The 22,032-nt window shown below is 38.7% G+C and overlaps 1 protein-coding gene across 4 annotated transcripts in view; it reads right to left on the bottom strand.

Annotated features, from left to right (window-relative positions):
- NIBAN1 (niban apoptosis regulator 1) overlaps window positions 1–17,237 on the bottom strand; it is a 155,647-nt gene extending 138,410 nt beyond the window's left edge. For 3 of the 4 annotated variants that reach the window (XM_044758398.2, XM_070497119.1, XM_044758397.2), the window contains exon 1: window positions 16,927–17,140. In XM_044758398.2, the coding sequence (XP_044614333.1) occupies window positions 16,927–16,981 (55 nt within the window). In that variant the 5' untranslated portion in view covers window positions 16,982–17,140. Of the gene's footprint in view, window positions 1–16,926 lie in introns of all 4 variants that reach the window. The other variant, XM_014850305.3, reaches the window with a different exon arrangement.
- Window positions 17,238–22,032: the final 4,795 nt, after the last annotated feature.

The raw sequence follows: 22,032 nt of genomic DNA, 5'->3' as shown, positions 1-22,032 counted from the left end.
CCCTCTTAGTCCGTTTTCTGCACAGCAGCCAGAGAAATCAGAATCTGTCGCTCCTCTGCTCAAAACTCCCCATGGTTTCTCTTCTCACTCAGAGTAAAAGCCCTTACAACGGCCTGTAAGTCCCTCTGTGATGTGACCCCACCTCTCTCCCTGTCTTCCCTCTTCCCACAGTTCATTCCTCTCTAACGACATTGGCTTTCTGCTGTTCCTAAGACAAGACAAGCTCGTTTCCAAATTCAGAGGCTTTGAACTTGCTACTTCCTCTGCCTGGGATGTGCTTCCCCCAGAGAGTCCTATGTCCCATTCTGGGACTTCATTCAAATATTAGAGAGGGCCTCCCTGACTCCTCATCTGAAGTAGGAGCCTCATCACACTCTTTCCTCTTCTTGCTCTTATGTTTCTTCATAATACTTATGACCACATACCCTCTTATTATTTACTTTATTTCTCTCCACCACCACCTCCATGACGAAGTCCCTTGAGAGCAGTTTAGTCTGTTTTGTTCATCTCAATTCAAAGAACAGGGCACATTCTACTTGATGAGTAGAATGAGAGACATGCGATGAATGCCTCACCACAAGAAATAGACGTGTTCCAGGAAGTTATAAGTTCATCCTAAGTAAGATTCTTTGGAGAGACTTAATCAATTAAATGATTTGTTTCACTAATGAGAAAACTGAGGCCTAAAGACAAGCCCAAAGTCACGTGGTAAGTGTTAGAATCAGGACTCAGATAAGTTCTTCTGTACCAGTTTTCACAGATTGCCCCTAAAGTCCACGCTTTCTATTGAGTTTGGAGCATGCTGTAGGCTCCATGCCATAAATTATAGAAACTGTATATAAGTTCAGTTCCGGTTCCAACTGGTTGACTGAGGCCCTTGAGGGAAAAGATTTTATTTGATATACAGTTTATTTAAAATATTTTATGTTGGTTTTAGCACAAATAAGTTACAGTATTGTAAATGATATAACGGCTAACAGCTGTTGAGAGTCTATGTCCCTATCATAGTGTTAAATACTTTATAAGAATTAGTACAATGAATCCTTACAACCACCTGCTGGGGTAGTCCTCTTATCCCCATTACAGTGGAAGAAACCAAGGTTGAGGAGATTAGATAACTCGCAAAATGTTGCACAGCTGGTGAGCGATGGGGGCAGTACCTGAATGTGAGTAGTCTGCCCGCAAAGCCAAGTTCTGTGGAATCAAGAAAGCTTCACGGTTAGCATTTTATGATGAATGTTTTATAAGGATTTATCTGCTTTGTAAGTTTATTTTATTTTGACCACTTTTCTGAAAATGGGACACCTACATACTATAAATATCATTTTGAAAGTTTTCATTACAAATCTTAATCAGTCTTACACTCATTTGCAAAATACATCATACGTATATATTTCTCCTTTTAATTAACAAAGCAAAGTTTTAAAAAAATCTCCCTGGAGAACAGCTGAGTTTGGTTATCAACACATCTCAAGGCATCATATATTTTCATAAAAACTATATGGAGACAATTAAGGGTCTGCGCTCTCTTTCTCAGATATCCATGGATGTCAACAGCTGTGATGATCTGAAATAAGCAAAGTAGTTAGTTATGGTACGCTTCAAGAGTTTCTCATGAAAGTGCCAAACAACAAGAGGAAATGCCAAAACATGAAACATGTTGGTAAGTGGGTCACTAAAGTTGCCATCGGTCAGGATGCATTCTTCATGGCTCTTCTCACAACTTAGAATTCTAGAGACCACTGAAAATGCAGAGAAATGCAAGTTCAGAGAAAATGGGATATTCCCGAGTGTAGGTGACATATAATCTTTTCCAAAGGATGCTGAGTAAGACAACTATGTTTTTTCAATTTCAACAGCAAATTATATGATTCGAGAAACACTTATATTATTTAAAATTCCTAAGAGGGGAAAAAATGATGTATTGGTAATACATCATTTAAAATAAGGTTTTTTAAAAAAAATCTAAACTCTTTTCGTAAATATTATTTAAATGCACAATGGCCCAAATGTGATCCTATGAAAATTGGTGCCTTACAGAGGGAGAGTGAATGGGGTGGGGGGTGGGGGGAACCAAGGGAAGGAATATTCTAGAACAAAAAGGTCAACAAAGATTCCAGACATCCTCTTAAATTTGGCTGTAAAGTCCAGGGTGGGAGCTGAGAAGAGAAAATGGGAGAAAAGAAAATGAAGCTCATCATTTATTTCTTTTAATTGCTATCCACTCTGCCATTCCTGGCTGGGAGAAAGCGGTGGTCATGTTAAGTACTAGAGTTCCATATGTTTCCACCCCTTTAAGACAAAATCCAGAAGAGATAAGAATAGTGTAGCATTTCTTTCTGAACTTAAACATTCAACAGAGGGAAATGCAGGAGACCAGAGACAAAGGAGAATGACCTCAGGGATTCTTTTTTCTGGGTTCATGTGGGAGTCAACTACCAGCCAGTCTGTCTGCCTGCCTGAGCCTGCAATTCTTCAGTAGCAAGGAGAAGCTACACTTAATTTTAAAACCAGGGCTGAATAATACATCAGATTGAAAAAAGACTTACTACCATTTTCAGGATTTTTATGTATAAATCTGAATTAGAGTATATTCTGGTTTGGACTGGAAATTTAAAGCTTGGAGATTTTTTGTTTGGTTTGGTTTCGATGAAATACCATGAACTATGAAAAGAGTTCAGGAGTGTGGAGACCTGAGTTCTAGTCCGGTATCTGCCATTGCTAGCTTTGCAGACAGGAACAACTCACTCAGTCTCTCAGAGTACAATAAGGGGTTGGATTAGATGATTATCTCTAAGGTCTCTGGCAGTTCTGTGACTCTTCTGTGAATTTTTATTCAAGAGCAGGAGTCTAAAAGAAATATCATGTGAGCCTCAGACACGAGCCTCAAATGTAATTTTAAGTTTTCTAGTAGCATATTAAAATTTTTTAAACAGATTAAACTAATTTTAAATTATTTTATTTATATTTAATTAATTTATTTAGATATTTACTTAACCCAGTAGGACTAAAATAGTATCATTTCAATATGTAATTGCAACTAGATAATATTAATGAGATATTTTACATTCTTCGTACTAAGTCTTTAAAATCTAGTGTATATTTTATACTTGCATCATATCTTAATCTGGACTAGCCACATTTCAAGTGCTCACTAGTCAAGTTTGGAGGGCTTGAACCTTTCTTACCTAAAGATGAAGTAAAAATATAGTCTGCCTTCAAAGTGAGAATACATTTAAAGTAGAAAAGCTATTCATTAAAATGTTAGGGTCAACATACTAAGAGGAAAGAGGTGATCAACAAAGGGATAGGACTTTTGGTGAGAATTGACAAATGGAAAGATGCATAAGGAAGCTGTGTCATGTAGAAATTTGAAGGTTGGACAGAAACGTTTTATGCCACCTCCAGGCCTGGTCAATAAAACGTGTGCAAGTGATCTGCCATTGTCTCTCTTCTCTTATCTGCAGACATATGCAGGGTATCCAGTTAAGGTCTTTGTGGTCCTAGGAATAATGGAGCTACTAGATCAGGGGTTCCCAATCTAGGGTCTATAGACCTTTATGGGATCTACAGATAGAACTGAGGGAGGCCAAAAGTTGACCAGGGGGGAAATAACATCTTTACTTTTATTAACTTTCAATTCAAATTCAGCATTTCCTTCAATTATGAATGTAGGCAACAAACCACAATAGAATTTAACAGTACTTGTGACTTTTTGTCCTCAATAGAGATCACAGGCGTTTTCATAGCACATTTCATTTGCTGCATATCTTAGAATAGCACTTCATCAAAGTGACAGCAGTTATTAGACCCACCAAGAGACCTTGTCATTGAACACATTAATAAAGAAGCATGTAGATTATTATATCACAAGTTTTAAAAATATTTTGATAGCTGCACTTTAATAAAATTGGTTTCTTTTGTAATCCTACATAATTCTTTTTTCATTTAAAATGTTATTCTGAGAAGGGGCCCATAGGTTTCACCAGACTGCCAAAGGGGTCCACGGCATAAATGCAGTAGGTGGACAGAGTCTGGGTCCCTGAATGACCCAACTTCCCTTCTCTGTCCCAAAACAAATCACATTGGATGGTGTAATGAGTGAGATATAAATAGTTATCATGTCAAGCCAATGAGATTTGGGGAGTGTTAGTTTCAGCAAATAGCCTATTCTGACTAACGTACAACTGAAATCTGGCTTCAGGCCGCTGCCAGTTGGTTACAGCTGTGGCCAGATTCCATGCACTGAAGAGAAGGGAACTGGCAGTGATATGCTGGTAAACTGGATCTCAAAAAGAAAAAAGATCCAGCATGGTTGATTTCAAGCTTCCAATATGATATCACTGAAGTCCGAGTTAGGAAAGGAAGCCCAGCTTCGGCTCTTGCCAGCCAGTGTGAGCTGGCTCCTAAGTACACCACTGGGACTGCTCTCCCCCATGACAATTCCTAGAAAAGCGTCTTTCTAGTGCCCTCCCCTGGTTTAAGGGAAAGGGTGTGTGTAGAATCTTGGGAATACTTGTTTAAAGGCTCCTATTTAAACCATTGTGTCTGACTCCTTCATAATGAATAAATAAAGCAGAATACCTTAGATGCAGTAATTTGTAAATTCAACAAGCTGTTGAAAAGAATCTAATTAGTACTAATTACAAGACTAGAGTGTCCCAACAAATTATAACGCCATTGCCTCTGTAGAGGCATTGTGTTTAAACACTATAAAACATTAATTAGTCTACAGAACAAATGTGTGAGATAGGTATTATTTAGCAGCGTCTGAAAACCAATTATTTACTCTGGGAAGGCCCCATGCCATTACCGATAGTAAAAACAAATTGATTAGCATAATAGTAGGATTGGGAAATCCAGGAACTATATTACCTTCTTTTCTGACCTCCTTTTATCTCACTGGGCATTAGTATTGTCCCCATTTTACATATGAGAAACTGAAGGCAGCCAACTGACAGATCTGAAATCTACAGGGAATCCAGCTTCAGATTCCAAGAGTCTTCAGGAGATTATCATGCATGTTTTTCAAACAGGAAAGCTCCATTTATGAGTCTTTTGTGCCTTGCTTCCCAAATATAAGTATTTTCTTTTATAATGAAGAAGTTGCCTAAAGGTACCATTTTACTTAAAGTTAATTTAAAGTGACCTACTATGCATGCTTCCACCTGTTTCTAAGTTCCATATTATGTTTTGCTAACATTTAGATGAATTCTACTTTCAGGATTAAGCTACTTATAATCTCATCCACTGAAAATATTCACTTCTAAAAATGGTCAACTCATTTAGAATTAAGACATAGAATCAAGGATTTAGTAAATGTTTCAGTTTATTCCAAGGGATAAATTACTGGTTTAGCTCATTTAAAGTGGATAAGTCACTGTTGAAATCCTATCAAGTTGATCAAGTTGATTGCATTAAAGAAAAGCTATGAAGACAAGACTTGGAATTTTTGGAAGAATATCTGATATCCTGTTACGTTTTCTCTCAGACATTTACTTGCCTGGCACATAGAAGACATTCAATAAATGTTAGTGTTTACCGTTATTATCATTCCTCAGACCAGGAGTTATCACTTTTAGTTAAGAACTGACATCCCAGTTGATATGCACAGATCTTAGTCACGCTCTAAAATTCTTATTTACTTTAAGCTTAAACAGTCTATTTCAATTAATGTTTCTAATTGAATGCTTCTTTCCAATGAAACCATTTTAAATATTTATACTCCAGGTATTACACATCCATTCTTGCTAATAAAATTTATCTAACTCCAAGCCTGTGTCTGTTTTGTTTAGGCAATTATTCAGACGTATCTAACTCATTCAGCATGACTTACATAGGAAATAATTTTTTAAATAAACACATTCAGTTCAAACTGGGAAAACTTCTAAATTGTTTTGAACTAATCATAGAAATTATCACTTGCCCTGTGTGAGCCCCAGAGGTAATGGCACATGACCACTACCAACAAACTCGTTTTTGAAAGAACATCCATAATTTCCCTTGATTTCTGAGTTGATGCTGCTCATCTGTCCTGGCCCCAGACCAGCCCCTTGTCAGCAGCCTCCATGCAGATCTGCTCTGCTCCACTCCCAGATCTCTGGAGAATGTTGGCAGCAGGTAATACAGCTACATTCTCCAACAGGTATTCCAACAGACTTCAAAAACACACTAGTCATATTGCTCTTTCCTAAAGACTGGAAACAAGAATTATTCCTTACATCTTCCATTTCTCTCCCTGTCGTGTTCATGTTTCCCTCTACTTTAGCATATGGGATATATTAACAAAAACTGTTTTAACATCCTTGTCTGCTAATTTTATCGTGTCTATAATTCCTAAGTCTGTTTCTATTGATGGATTTTTTTCCTTAGAGTTATGGCTATTTTCCTGCTTCTTCATTTGTCTGGTAATTTCTGATGGGATGCTGGATATTGTGAATGTGTATTTTGTTGTAGTCCCATAAAGAATGTTGGACTTTGTTCAAGAACATAGGTAAGTTACTTAAGATCAGTTTGATCCTTGTACGGTTTGCTTTTACATTTTTTACTAGAGCAGGTCCAGAACAGTCTTGAAGTCTGGGGCTAATTTCTGCTCACTACTACCAAAGACTCTATACAATGCCCTATGTATTACAAGGTCTTTCTATTTTGGATGCTGGGAATGTGAAGTATTCCCAGCTCTGGATGAGCTCCAGGAATTGTTTGGCTCTATAAATCCGGAGACACATGATCTTCTGTTCCAGAAAATAGTCTCGTATTATTTCTTTGATAATTTTTTCCCCTTCATTTTCTTTGCTCTCTATTTTCTGGGACTTCTGTGAGTCAGATTTTGAAGTTTTTGGATTGACCCTTTAATTTTTTTTAAATATTGCCTCTTCTATTTTCCATCTTTTGAGCTTTTTGTTCTATTTTCTGCAAGATTTCTTCAACTTTATTTTCCAAAGCAACAATTGGATCTTTTAAAAATTTGGATCCTCAGATTTGTAATTTCCAAAAGCTATTTCTTATTCTATTATTGTCATTTCTTCATTGTATCTTGAACTTGTTTTACAAACTCATTACTTCTCTTTTTTTTTAAGGATATTCTTTACAGTTTTTAAATTTTTTTCTCCATTCATTCATTTATTAAGCAAACATTTATTGAGAACAAATGATGTACTACACACTGATTCATTTGCTAGGAATATAGCAGTGAATCAAAACAAAGACTCTGCTTTCATGGAACTTACATTCTAGTGGTGGTAGGCAGGTTTAAAAAATTAACAAACATATCATATGTCTGTGAGCAGCAAGTGCTATGAGGGATCCCCTCTTATCAAACCCCTCTTCCTCTTGCTTACTCACTCCGGCCATACCACCCTTCCTGCAGTTCCTTCAAGTTCCTTCCCCTCCTTCCTCTTCTATATGCTGTTCTTTCTATTCAAAATATTCTTCTCCCAGTTCTTCACATGGATAGTAACTTATAATTCTCCTGAGCACCATATCTTAAGCATATCTCTTCTCTTCGCCCTATCACTACCATCAGTTTTCTATCTCAGTACACTTTTTATTCCCTTCATGACATTTATTAAAACTTGTAATGTTGGTTACCTACCTAATAGCCATTTATGCTTCTTACTTGCTAACTGAACCTGATTTTGCTCAGATATCCATGATCACCCCATAGCCATATGCTTCAAAGAAGATTGGCCCTAGCCCCAGCCCAGAGATAAATCTGAATTAGTCCAACCAAATTGTGATAATTCCATACTCTTGCCAGTGATGGTCTAGGAAAGAATGTGTGACCCAATTCTGATCAGTTCGCTAGTAAGGCATCTGGAAAAAATTTGCTCTTATGAAGAGACTCAAAGAATAAGACAGTCCTCTCTTCAGCCTCTGGGACACTGATTTACCTAAGAATGTATACCTTTTGCCACTCTAGTCATCTTTCAACCATAAGGAGAGTTAGCCCACAGAGAGTAGAAAGATTAAAAACATCTGACCTTTGGAGACACCACTGAGCCGCCAAATTAGTCTATCTTCATACTTCTTTATGTCCCCCACGAGCTCTTCTTGAGCAACCTACTAGATAATGAGTTTCGAACACCAGAGAAACATCGAAGTAAGGATTGATGCATTAAATAATACTTACTTGTAAAAAAAGAGTAAATGAAAAAGAGAATATAATACAATGGTTATATACTCTGACATAGTAAAATCATAAAATAAAATTAGACAATTAGGGTAGCATATTCAAAAATTTTGTTACTGATTCTTAAAACAGTTCACTCAATAGTTTTCTACAACCATAACTGACGGTGGTAGTATTTGTATTGTTGTCTAAGACAGCTGTGTGTATTAGGTGGGATAAAGCAAATGAGAATTTCCAGATATTTAATTCTGTCATCTTGTGCTTTGAGAACCAAGAAAAAGGAGATATAAACATAATGTAGAAAACCACATTTTTCTCTAGTTATGTCCACTAAAAAGGTCCAGAAACAATGGCCAATTCAGTCATAGCAATGAGCTTCTCTAGGTCCAAACTATCATCTTGAAATACCATTTCCCACTAAAAGAAATCAGGGCATCTTATAGATACTGTTTATTCTGGGTACATGATAGGAAATAAACAAGATGCGCCTAGAACATCTTAACCTACCAGATGGAAAGGAAGCTATCAAACACCACTAGGGTAATTTCAGAAGGATCCAGGCGCCAACCTGAAGAGGCTTTCATTGCCAACGATGATAAATTCGAGCTTCACTAAGGATAAGAATTATAACAGATTTCATGAGTTCATAATGATATTTTTTAAGTTAATTGATCACCATCAGAGGATGACAGGAAGCCAATAAATTATAGGGTAATTTCAGAAGGACACGGGAGCCAAACTAAAGAGGCTTTCATTGCCAATGATGGTAAATTTGAGCTTCACTAAGGATAAGAATTACAATGGAATTCATGAGTTCATAATGGTATTTTTTAAGTTAATTGATCACCTTTAGGGGATGACAGGAAACCAATAAATTATCTTGAAAACTGGTAAATAAAAGAAGAAGATAAAGTTTTTATCCTGTTTTTCTTATATAAACTATAATACGAGATAATCAAATAGTAGATAAGGAAAGTATCACTCTATAAAAATATTACAGCTCATAAAAGAAAACAAAATGACATAGTTAGAATATTATCATTTTTAACCTCCAGTGAATTAATGGGTCCTGGTAATGAGCATCAATGGCTGCTAACATCACAAAAAGAGACAACCAGACGTTACGTGCCTCCAAATGAAGAACACAGCACCATCTATAGTCTTGACAAACGTATTAATCCTGAGTCTGATCAAGTCTCACTATCACTCTGCCAATTTGTAGAAAATACAGGAGAAACGTGTGGAACTGCACCAAAAGCAAATTCCAGATTGTGGAAAACTCAACATGTCAAATAGCCCAGATCCTTCAACAGATAATTTGCAAGCAAAAGGCAGAGACGTAGGGGATACCTGTAGATTAAAAGAAATTTAAACGAGATATTTTTTAAGCGGGCAACACTATACCATAGTGTTTAAAAATGCATTGCTGGGTGATAAAACCATAAGGAAGTCATTACTAGGATTAGTGGTGTGGTAGGTAGTCGGTTGCAGCGGCAACCCCCTAACCAACTACAGCTCTTGGTGTTCATGACTTTGTATACTCCCCTCTTCTTGAATCTGGGCTGGTCCTGAGACTTGCTCTAACCAACAGAACGTAGCAGAGTCATGCTGTGCTGTTCCAGGTTTAAGTCATAAAGAGCACTGGCAGCTTCTAGAAGCTTTTGCACTCTTGCAAACCCTGACCCGCCATTTTAAAAGTCTAGTACCCTCCTGCAGAGACCATGTAGAAAGGCCACCTGAAGAGAGAGAAAGCTTTTCCAGCTGAGTCTAGCTACCAGCCAATCCTTTAGCTGAATGCAGCCACAGGAATGACCAGCGGTTAAATATCAGACGCCCAGCGGAACCCAAAGCAAACAGAATTGTGAGCAAAAAATTAGTTGTTTTAAGAGCCAGTATCTTTTGGGGCAGTTTGTTAGGCAGCAATAGATAACTGAAAATAGTGGTTATTCTGGGAGAGACAAAAGGGTCTACGATGTGGATGGAGTACATAGAGGCTTCTTGAATGGCTAATGAAATTCTTTCCATTTCTTGACCTGCGTGATGGCTATAAGGATATTTGCCTTATAATGATTCGCTAAGCTATGCATTTGTTTTATGTGGTTTTCTGAATCTATGTTTTATTTTAAAATAAAAATGGTTTTAAAAAGAAGAAAAGAAAAAAATCCACATGGTTTGGCACAGAGACATTTACTCTTCTTCCAAAATTCCTTCAGACCATAGACTTTTTAAAAATCACTTCGAGGTTCCCAGTAAAAACTAGCAATTTATTCTAATCCTACAGACATCAATAGCCAAGCAACATCAAGCTCAGAAATATAAACTTCTTTGGATCCTAGACCTTACAATTTGCAAAACTGAATTAATTGCTTTCATATCGCTAAATCTTTTCTTTCCTCCTCTAAGTGAGAAAAAATGTGTAGCACCAAAAAAAAAAGAAGCACTTTTATAAGCTGGCTTGTATTTTCTTACTGGCAGCAACTTGATAGTCTCTTTTTAAAATGAATTTTCCAGTTTCAAAGGAGAAAATCTGCATTGCATTTGGGGTTTTGTTTGGTTGTGTGCGTGTGTGTGTTTTAGTTTGGAACTGTTAGAATTTTAGCCCTCATGTCCTGTGTTTCACTAAAATGCTTTAAAAAGATGAATTGTTTTCTTTTATTCTTTTGTATTCCTTTCCATTCTTTTATCTTCCCTTCTGACTTTATTTCCCATTTCACAATGCAAATTGTTGCATGTACCTTTTTTCTTAGAACGGTGTTACCTAGCTCTACTAACAAGAAAAATTAAAATTTCTGATTAGGAAATTAACATTCACTGCCATAATTCACACTGTATGAATGTACATTTATTTTACAGTACATTTATTTTAATTAATTAATTAGAAACTACTATTACAAATTGTGCTCCTGCTGTTGCACTTTCTACCTGGGAACCCAGTTCAGACCTTCCCAAAGGTTACAATGGAGGAAAACTACAATCAGCTCACTAGTCCATAGCAAAAATAAAATAATTTCAAAACTTAAAATCACTATTGTCACTTTAGGAATTACTATTACTAAAGCACCCTTGATGATGTGGGCCTCTGGGGCCAACGTCCATGTAAAAAAGAAGTGTTTCATCAGGAGGAGATCTTGATTTAGTGTCTGACTCTATGAGGTTCATCAAGGCATGAATTGGGACCCAAGAGGGAAGGTCACTGTTTCTCCCACAAGCACAAGAGGAAATGTTAATTTGTCTCAGTCTAGTGTCTTCATTTTTGATGAATCTAAGAAATTCTCAGTTCACACTAAATTCCCAAAGTCTTGGTTTCTATTCACAAAGACTGAACGTAGTAGAAAGCAATTATTGCCACTAGACATTCCCAATCTACAACAGTTTTCCTAATTCAAAACTCCTACTAGTCTCATTGGTAGTTTGGCATGCTCGAAGGCACTTTTTAAATCAAAATATAATGTAATCAATATGCATTTCTGCATTATTCACACTGACTCTCTCCTTCTTCTTCCTCCCATCCCTGCTATTCCCACCTGGGGAGCGCAATTCCTCACTTCTTAGGAGAATCCATTCATTTTTACAAATGAGGAACTGAAACAAATACTAATAGCATAATCTTTACCCACTTCTACTTTCTTTGGATTAATTTTTCTTGAAGAGGCCCCAATAAGGCAGCACTTAGTGTACTGGTTACAACACTTTTGGGCACAAGTAACAGAAGACAGTTACGTTAGTTAAGATAACATTTGTCGGTGGATTACAGTAATGCCACTGTTAACACTGGCTTAAATAAGATAAAACTTTATTTCTCTCTTATTAAAGTCCAGAGGTAAGTAGTCCAGGGCTAGAAAGAAGGTTCTACTACATGAAGTCCTCAGGAACCTAGGCTCCTTTTGTCCACTTCCTCCACTCTGCATGAACTCCTTCTTAAAAGAATGTGCACCCCTATGTTCATTGCAGCATTATTCACAATAGGCAAGACTTGGAAGCAACCTAGGTGCCCATCAAGGGACGAATGGATAAAGAAGATTCAGTATATATACACAACAGAATACTACTCAACCATAAGAAACAATGAAATCTGGCCATTTGTGACAACATGGATGGACCTTGAGGGTATTATGCTAAGTGAAATACGTCAAAGGGAGAAAGATAAGGCTCGTTTGATGTCACTCATAAGTAGAAGATAAAAACAACAACAAACAAACACATAGCAACAGAGATTGGATTGGTGGTTACCAGAGGGGAAGGGGGGAGGGGTAAGCATGAAAGGGGTGATGAGGCACATGCGTGTGGTGATGAATTATAATTAGTCTCTGGGAGGTGAACATGATGTAATCTACACAGAATTTGAAATATATTATGATGTACACCTGAAAGTTATATAATGTTATAAACCAATGTCACCGCAAAAAATAAGTACATAAATATTTTTTAAAAAAGACATGTAAGTAGTCAAAAATGGCTGCTCCAACCATGCTCACAATCCAGCAATATGGAGGATAGGATAAAAAAGGACACATCCTTTCCTTTTAAGGTCACTTTCTAGAAATAGCATACAACACTCTACCTAGGTCCCATTCGCCAAGACTCAGTTACATGACCCCATCTAGTTGAAAAGGAGGCTGGGAAATATCTTTATTCTGGGTGTGCATGTGGCCAGCTAACATCTGGAAGTTCTATTATTTTAAAAAGTAGGGGATGATGATATTGGAGGATAATTAGCAGTCTCTACCATCCCAACTCAAAGAGGATTTAGTCTATCAGGTCACAAGAAGTACCCAGGAGTAGGGCAGGCAGGCGATCAGCAAACTGTGGCAGGGCTCCAGCTTCTCTTCTCTGAGACTGCTTCAGCCTGGCGGTGTTCTAAGTGTTGGCTATGTCTTCAAGCTAGTGCCCCTCCTGCTCAGCAAGACGAAAACAACGGTTCTAGGCATCACCAGATGCTACAAAGTCCAAAAGAAGAAGGGGAGGAAGGATGTATCTCTTCCCCTTGTCTCCTCTTTAAAGGGAAGAAAACTTCCTTAGAAGCAGCCAGCAAACTTCCCTTCAGCTTCACTGACCCCATCGCGCCACAATCCCATGTCTTGTATAATCACTGGCAAGGAGAACACACCCCCATGACAGGCGTGGACCAATAAGCACCCACTCCTCAGAAGCCATAAGTAGGGCTAGCCTCTCTCAAACAGAGGGCTACACGGAGGAGGTTCAATACCTGAACAAAACTGGGGTTCTGTTATAAAAGCGGAATGGGGAAAGGATGCTGGGTTGGCATCCAACAGTGTCTACCACATTCTATATTCCTAACTTTGCATTACAATATACTGCCATTACTAGCCAGGTAAGTTGGACTCTAAGGTTACACTGTCATAATTATCCAGATAAATCAGACCAGTTCTTATGTCCATTTCCTACCAACAAATTATGAGTGAAGAATAAGCCACCGTGTAGACGAGTACTAACATCTAGATCGAGTCAACTGCAAACACGCCCAGCTCTCCCTGTCTTCCACTCCCCTTGTCTGTGGAGACTTCACTTCAGACACTATCACCATAAATTTCATATACAGCCACCTAATTTAACCCTTATGATATAAATATGAGAAAATTCCCCTAAGAGAAATACATGTTGTTTTTAAGCTGAAACTCATTTCTTACCTTATAAGCATCAGATCACTGATGAGCATTTTGGAGGAAGCCACTGGGCCCTTTGGAGATTAAGTGGTGACTGACTATGCAACAGCAAGTCAGGAAAAGAACAGTTTTCCTAACTTCTTTGTGCTGCTCCGAGGCCTAGAGGCATCCACCCAGGACCTGTGTACCCCGCAGTTCTCAGTGGCACCTTGATTTTTCAGGACTTTTCTGACCCTCCAAAGGACTAATGTGGGAGAGTTTTCAGGTTTTTCTCCTGACTCATTAACAATTCAATGGTAACTTAAAAAAGGAAACAAAATTATTGCTTGAACATGAAAACACTGGTTTTTGAAGCAATAGTTCACTTTTAGGCATACTCAAAGTTTAAAAAGAAAAAGAAAACAAGGCATAAAAAAGAGAAAAGTACCCTAAATTGACCCCTGACGCCTGGATTAGATGAGCTTTCCTTCTCACTGAAGGAAGACCCTTTTAGTTCAGAGCTAAAAGCATCACTAAAAGCTAATTCATGACATCACCCATGGGATTGCAAGTTGGTCTCAGTATTATTTATTAATAGAAACATCTTATCAAGGGAAGTTACTGAAAGTCTTCCAGAAACAATCCTAACAATTTATTCTGTTGCAAGAAATATGAGTGTGGTAGTAATTTTGAAAACTAACATCGTTAGAAATGAAGCAATTCCTTAATACCTTTGATTTCCCTTTACCTAGAGATTTACTAAATCCTAAGAAATATTGTACTTTCGAAACATCCATGAGACGAAGACCACCATTAACACAAAGTTTTGAGGCACACGAACTGAACAGCAGCTGTTAAATAATTTGTCTAAAAGTAAAGGCTGATTCAGAGTCATTAGCATACTAGAAATGCAGCTGCTTATAACACATACAAGATTAAGTTAACAAAACTCACTCCAAATATACAGACTAGTTATCCTCCATATGTTAGCAAAGTTTATCAAGCTTGAAAGAAAGTCATTGTCTCAGCTACAGGAGCTTTCAAATCTATAATATTTCACTGGCAGCTACTTTATGAGAAACAGGTCATAAAACTGTATTTAAACTTTACTGCCATGCTTTCAATTGTTCTGCTTACAATGAGATCAAAGTTTGAGAATCTTTACGAGCTAAAGGATGGGCAAAGTGGTAAAGATAGGGTTATGATTTTTTTCAGGGATCTGGGGCTTCAAAACCATCAGGAAATCACAGTCCCATGACCTTCATTTGCTCATGCACCAACAATTCACAACACCATGCATTTTTCCAAGGCTCTTCGCTCTTTTGGCAAGACTAGTATTCTCAAGTGAGGCAACGTCTCATTTTCTCCGGAGGTGTTCTAACTTTAACTCTTCTCTTCCCTCCGCCCCTACATACCTTGAAAGTGCCCTCGCAAACAAAGAAAAGAGGAGATAAAATGGAACAAGACTAGAGGAGGCAATGACGGCCACACAATCTGCTATAGTTTTATTCACTCAGAACACATTCATTGCAAGTCCTTCCTGTGCACAAGCCAGCTTACACTTTTGTACATGTAATAGTTTAATTTCAGAATTAAACACATTTTCTTATTACATGAGTACAATACGTGCATCAGCACCAACAACGGTCATGACCACAACGTCTTCTTCAAGCAAATTAATCCCTCACATTGCTGGACTGGCGATGATGACTGTAGATGGCCGTGCTTCAATTTTAGGTGTTTCTAAACTTCTCAGTGACATAACGTCTTATAAAATAAATGCCATAAATATATTTTGCTAATAACTAAATGCAAGCCCCTTCTCACTATGTTCTACTATGTTACTCTTTCAGTCCCCTAAACACTGGTGGGAAAAAAAACCAACCAAACAGCCAAACTTGTAAGTGAAGGCAGGCTTAGTTTAGCTCTTTCACTAACGTAAATAAGTCATCCATCTTTTTCCCATTTTAAATAAACAACATACTTGACTAAGATTTATCCCCTGACGGTAGGAGTTGTTGATGATCTTCTGCCTCAGAAAGAACCAGAGAAAGCATCTGGGAAATCAATCACATTGCTCTCAAGTGCCCTGATTTGATATCCTTTCTAAATGGTTTTAAATGTTGTGGTGACCGAAAACAAACAAGGAATAAGGACACTAAATAAATGCTTTCCTCTTAGGAAAGAGGTATCAGGAAGAACCTAACCGTTTCTTTGCAGAATTAGGATAAAACCTAGAGTTTAATACCTAGTTTAGAAGGTATTTCTGAAGCCAGAAAAACACTGAATTCACAAGATAACCAAATGTTAGGTAGTGGATGTGGGCAAGGTTTGCGGGGGAGGGAAGGGGAGAGGCCAAATGTGCTCAGGAGATAGAGTCATGATTTCCTGCAGTTTCAGTTCAGTTTGGTTTTTGTTTTCTTCTGCCTCACACTCTTTACTGAGTCACTATATTTCTGAAAGTCTCACCAAATGAGTTTCTCCCCGTCTATCACTTTAGCAACTGTTACAAAACATGCCCGTGTTCCTCTTCTGCTTTCCCCCCTCTCCGGGAAGGGAAGGGAACCGAACCACCTGGGAGCGTAACGAACACTGCCCTTTGTGCCTCTGATGAAATCACCCCACCAGTGATATTATGAAGTTCAAGTGAAGCTGTGGCCGACGCCGCGTTTTACAAAACCAGGCCAACATGACCAGAAGGGAAATTCTGCCTTACAGGCAGGGAATCCCCGGGGAAATCTCTAGAATCGAGGGATATCCCCGCAGTTCTCTTTGCGGCTAGATCAGGCAGGGCTCGGCACTAAGTCCAGCGCCAGGTATAGGAGGGCGAGGTGTTCTGGGCCGGGGGCCCGAGCAGACACGGAAGGCGGGCGGAGAGGAGGCACCGAGCTCGGCCCCCACCCCCCAGCAGCCTGCACCTGCCTCTGCAACCGTCCAGCCGCGCTTCCCAGAGCATCCCGGCCCGAGCGCAGCCCCACTCCAGCAGGCGCGAAACCTGCCCGGCGAGGCGCCCTGCGCCCTGCGATCGGCGCGCCCGCGGCGGGGGGTGCGGGCTGTGGAGCGCGGGGTGGTGGGGGGCGCAGCGGGCACGCACTCGGGACGCCCCCTCGGAGGCCAGGGCCGGGGCGGCCAGCCTGGCCCACAGGTCCCGGCGGTTTTGCAGACCCCGGGGCGGCGGACGGGCGGGCGTACCTCGGATGTAGGCGCACTTGCCCTCGTCCAGCTGGCTGGAGACGGCGCCGCCCATGGCGACGGTGCCGGCGGATGCTGAGCGCGGCGGCTGCCCGACTGGCACCCCGGGAGGGACTGACAGCTCCCGTCGGTGCCCGCTGCTCGCTCCTGGCGGTTGGTGCGTCGGAGACCTGGGCTCCGAAATTAAAGGGCAAACTTCCTCCGAGAGGCGCCGCCTTCTGGGCGCCTCCTCCGGGTCCGCGCCCTCTGAGGATCTGGGGGCTGGCCCGAAGGCCGTCTTCCCGCCCTCGCTCCACTCGTGAGCTCCGAGGGATGTCTAGTCTGGAAGGACTTCCCGCTCCTGCTCTTGGCCGGCTTTTGCTGCTTATTTTCACCGGTTTAGGGCAGCCGAGAAACACCTTGGAGTAAGTGGACAATTTCCCTGGTCACTGGAAACCTCTGGGAGCTGGAACCTTCCCCACTCACGTCCCATGAGGCAGAGTTCAAGATCCCATCACCTTGCACGCCCTCCGGTACAAGAAGCGACAGTTCTTCTCCAGCATCACCTAAGAACTTGTTAGAAATGAAAAATTTCAGCTCCCTCCCTCTCTATCCCTCTATACACACACACACACAATGTGCCCCAATTAGACGCTCTGGCATTGAGGCCCAGCAATCTGTGTTTTCACAGATGCACCAGGTAATTCTGACGCCTGCTGAAGTTTGAGAACCAATGATAAACTGTCCCTTCCTGTAGCTAAGAAGTTGGACCAAGGAGAGGGTGAGGAATGATGGAAAAAAAGAAAAAGAGAAATCGGTAACCTTAGGGAAAACCTAAGGCTGGGTCCTACAATATGCTTCAGCCCTGAAACTTCTTAAGACTTGATCAAAGTCTGTTCTTACGCCCTTAGATTTGTTTCCTCTCCTTGACAATCTGGAAATAGTTCATTGAAAAAGGCATTTGTTCTTTTCCCACAACCTCTGTTTAGCTTGGCGGCCTCTCCCAAACAAGAACCAGCTTGGGCAGAAGGGTCGTGTTTTCATTTCTTCCTATTCTTAGTCGTCGGACTTGTTGTGACTCCTGTTGACTTAACCTCCAAGGTCAAAAGGTCCATACCCACAAGAACGAGGCCGAGGAGGACGTTGACGGCTTTTGTCTCCAGAGGTAGTTAGCAAGAACGAGGCCGAGGAGGACGTTGACGGCTTTTGTCTCCAGAGGTAGTTAGCTAGCATTTTAACACGAAGACTTCTCACACCTCACACACAATCTCTCACACTCCACATTCCAATCTTTCAGTAAATCCTCTCAATTCTACTTTCAAAATATATCCAATATCCAACCATGTCTCATCCCTTCCATGGCTCTCACCCTCGTCATTTCTCACCTGGATAATTATGACAGCCTCCGAACTGGTCTCCCTCCTTCCGAGAAAAAGCCACCAAATCTATCACTGACACTAGACCTGGCTTCCTCTCTGCCCTTATCTACCAGCACTCTCCCCCTTGCTCTCTCTGTTCCAGCCCCACTGGCCTTTTTTCCTTTTCTAGGACACACCAAGCTCAGGGCCTTTGCATGTGCTCTTCCTTCGATAGGATGCTCTTCCCTCAGGTATTCACATGGTTCACTCTCTAAGTCTCTCACATCATTCAAATCTCCATTTAAATGCTAACACCTCAGAGAGGCTTTTCTTGACACCCCCCCACCACCCCCCCCCCCGCATTTAAACACCAACCCTCCTCTCTCCCTGCCCCTTGCCCTTCATTATTTCTATTCATATCACTTAGCGTCATCTGACATATACTTCTTTGTCTGTCTCTCCCCACAGAGATGGAGACTCCATAAGGTCGAGGATATTCTTTCTTGATGTTGTTTCTTGTTTGTTTAGTTTTTTAAAAGCATTTCTTTTCTTTTTTATTACTATTTTTTTTAAGGGCAGAGATTCTTGTCTGTTATGTTCTCTGATGTATCTCAAATGTCTAGAACAGCACCTGGCATATAGTAGGTATTCAATAGATAATCATACAATAAGTAAATGAATGGAATATAAAATATAAGAATCTAGACTCAATGGAAGCTGTGATCTCAATGAATAAAGAGCATTTCCAGATAACTCCTCAATGATTTAAACTATTCAATGTTCAGTTCTTTTCTCAATATTCTAGTCAGCTCTTAGAATTAAGTATATCTTCTCAGAGTAGTAATTCTTTTCATTATATAAATTGCTATAATCGCACCTCAGAATACTGTTATTGTTATTGAAGAAAACTAATTTGGATCTCCTACCAGAGTATAGTTTTAGCTTGTCACCTCTTGTTTGGGAACACTCTGAGAAAAGACTGATTATTCTGATCTGTCATTCTTTGCTCATTTGTAGCATTCACAGATGGGACAAGGACAGATTTGTATGATGTAGTATTAACAAGCTTTGTAACTCAACAGTTCCAGCTTCGAATCCTAACCTGATAACTTAATAGCCATGTGACTTGGTTAAGTTGCTTAACTTACCTGTCTCAGTCTCCTTATCTGTTAAATGGAGCTAATAACACCTCATGGGCTGTTGTCAAAATTAAATTTGATCAGGTCTGTGAAGCACTTAACTTATTCCCAGGAATATCATAAGTTTCAGTAAATGGAAGCTAGAATTGTTATTATCAGGAAGGACAAGAATGATCAAGGAAGCAATTTTCTAGAGAAAGTGAAATTTTTAATTGGACCTTGAAAATCATTCATGTTACATTAAGAAAGAACTTCTGTTGCCTTTTTTTCCCAAACACAAATAAAGCTCTTTTTCCCCAATCGGTTTACAGGAAAAATTAAGGAATTCATTATTTTAGGCGTAGTATTTAATATTTGCAAATCCTATGTGGGCATCATTTTATTAATCACACACTAAAAATGAGTCTCCAAGCAATTCCATAATTTTATGAACCAGATTCACGTGCATATGACTCACATCTGCTAGTTTAGAAAATTTTCTATGCAACGTTAGTTTTTGTAATGTATCAGTATATTTTGTATCAAAATACTCTTAAGACCATTTCTTTCAGTTAAATATCTCACATTAAAAATAAGACTTTTTTTGACATCTTAATTGAGATATAATTCACATACTGTAAAATTCACCCCTTTAGATTACCTTGTTTTAAAGGAGCAAATTAGTTTAATAGACATTTATTACCTTTCAAATGTGCCTGTGTTTGGGATTCCCTTGCATGTCATAGAACTATGAACTCCTTGTCTGCCGTGTTCTCATTTGAGTTAATGACATCTGTCTGTTTGGGCATTTAACTGCCTGCAGAGTAGAGACAATCTTATTCCCCAAGTACCTTGCACTGAGGTAGACACTATTATTATCACCATCTTACAGATGAAGAAACCAAGATTAAGAAGTTTAAGGAATTTATATACACCTGGGTTTATCTGACTTCAGAGTTTATCCTCTTAACAATGATACTACTTCTTTTATCTTAAATCTTGCTTTTGTTTACTTACATAAGTAATCCAGGTATTACTATAGAAAAATTAGAAACTATTGATAAACAGAAAGAAAAAAAGGGGGCAAATCTCAACATCAATATCTTTATATAATCCCAGTTATCAGTTTGGTATAGATTCCTGTAGATTTGCCTATAAATATATATGCAATTATAATTTATAATTCTATATAAGCTTATTTATAATTACTTATTTACTAAAATGAGATGATGCTTGATATACATTCTGTAATCTGAATCATAATTTTTCATTTGGAATATTTCCATCTAAATACATATCTAGATCTAGGTCAATGATAGTTCATTGTGTAGATGTAACTTAATTGACCTATCTACCAGAAATGTTTGCATGCCTGTGTCCCTTCTCCTCAATCGCAATGGACATTTTCATAGCTTTTATCACTTTTTTATTATTATCATCATTATTTTGCTTATTCCTTTTAATATTTGGCAATTTGGGAGTCAAAGGAGATATCACATTCTATGTTCAATTTTGAAATTCTTAATGAGAAGGATTATTTTTTCCGTGGACTTTTTGGACATACATGTTCCTTTGTGAATTGGTTATTCTTATATTTTTCCATTTTTGTATTGATGTCTTATTCTTATGGATTTTGAAAGAGCTCTCTATATATTAAAGACATTGGCCCATTTACTGTAACACACATTGCAAATTAAACACTTTTTGCTTATTAAAACGTATTTCCCTATGTTCTTCTTTCAATAATCTTCCTTGAAGATTGGGCTAACCATAGGCAACTTGTAAAATCAATTAAATGTGTCTCTTTCTTTAACACTCCCTCCCCTCTTTCTTTAACACTCCCTTCCCCTCTTCTCTTTGTGCAATTTCTGAAGAATACCTAACCTTATCAACAACATCTCTTATAAATTGTTGTACAAAGTAGGTTAGCTATTGAAAGTCATTTTATGAATTTTTTTTCTTTAATGAAACTCCTTCACTAACTAGCAAAATTGTTGCAATAAACTATATGTTCTGTCTTTCTCAGGCATATAAACTTTAGAAGCTCCAGTCCTCATTCTGATACCGATTTGCTTCCTGATTTGGGGAAATAATTTAAGTTTTCTAAGCTTTACATTCCTTGTCTTCAAAATGGGTATCTGTGATAATTAAGCAACACTGTATGTGTAATACACTTAATATATATTAATGGGCCTAGCACATATATAGCACTCTCTAAATGAAGCTAGCACAACAAGAAGTAACAAATGAAAATGTGATTTATTAACTGTTTAACTGTTTATTAACTATTTAACTGTTTATTAACTGTTTTATTAACATATCAGTGTAGGTTCTTTTCATTCTTATGCTTTGTGTAGTACCTTTGTTTTGTGACCAGAAAATCACACTTTCCAGGAGGCAGGACACTAGGACCAATTTTGAAAGGGAAAAAATGTACCTAATGTATTTTAATTGTATATTTGATAGACATAGAAAGCTATTTTCATAATACAAACTATAGAAAACTAAGCTGGATACAGTCTTTTCTAGAGAGAATATATAGAAGATAGAATCAACTTCTGCTCATCAAGAATTCTTGAGGGGAGGTTTCACGAGCTCTAGGGGTGTGTGGAATCTTTATTAGAAAAAGACAGATTTTTTTTTAATTGAGA

Source organism: Equus asinus, chromosome 25, assembly GCF_041296235.1.
Source record: "Equus asinus isolate D_3611 breed Donkey chromosome 25, EquAss-T2T_v2, whole genome shotgun sequence".
Taxonomy (NCBI): domain Eukaryota; kingdom Metazoa; phylum Chordata; class Mammalia; order Perissodactyla; family Equidae; genus Equus; species Equus asinus.
This window is presented reverse-complemented; position numbering and strand designations above follow the sequence as displayed.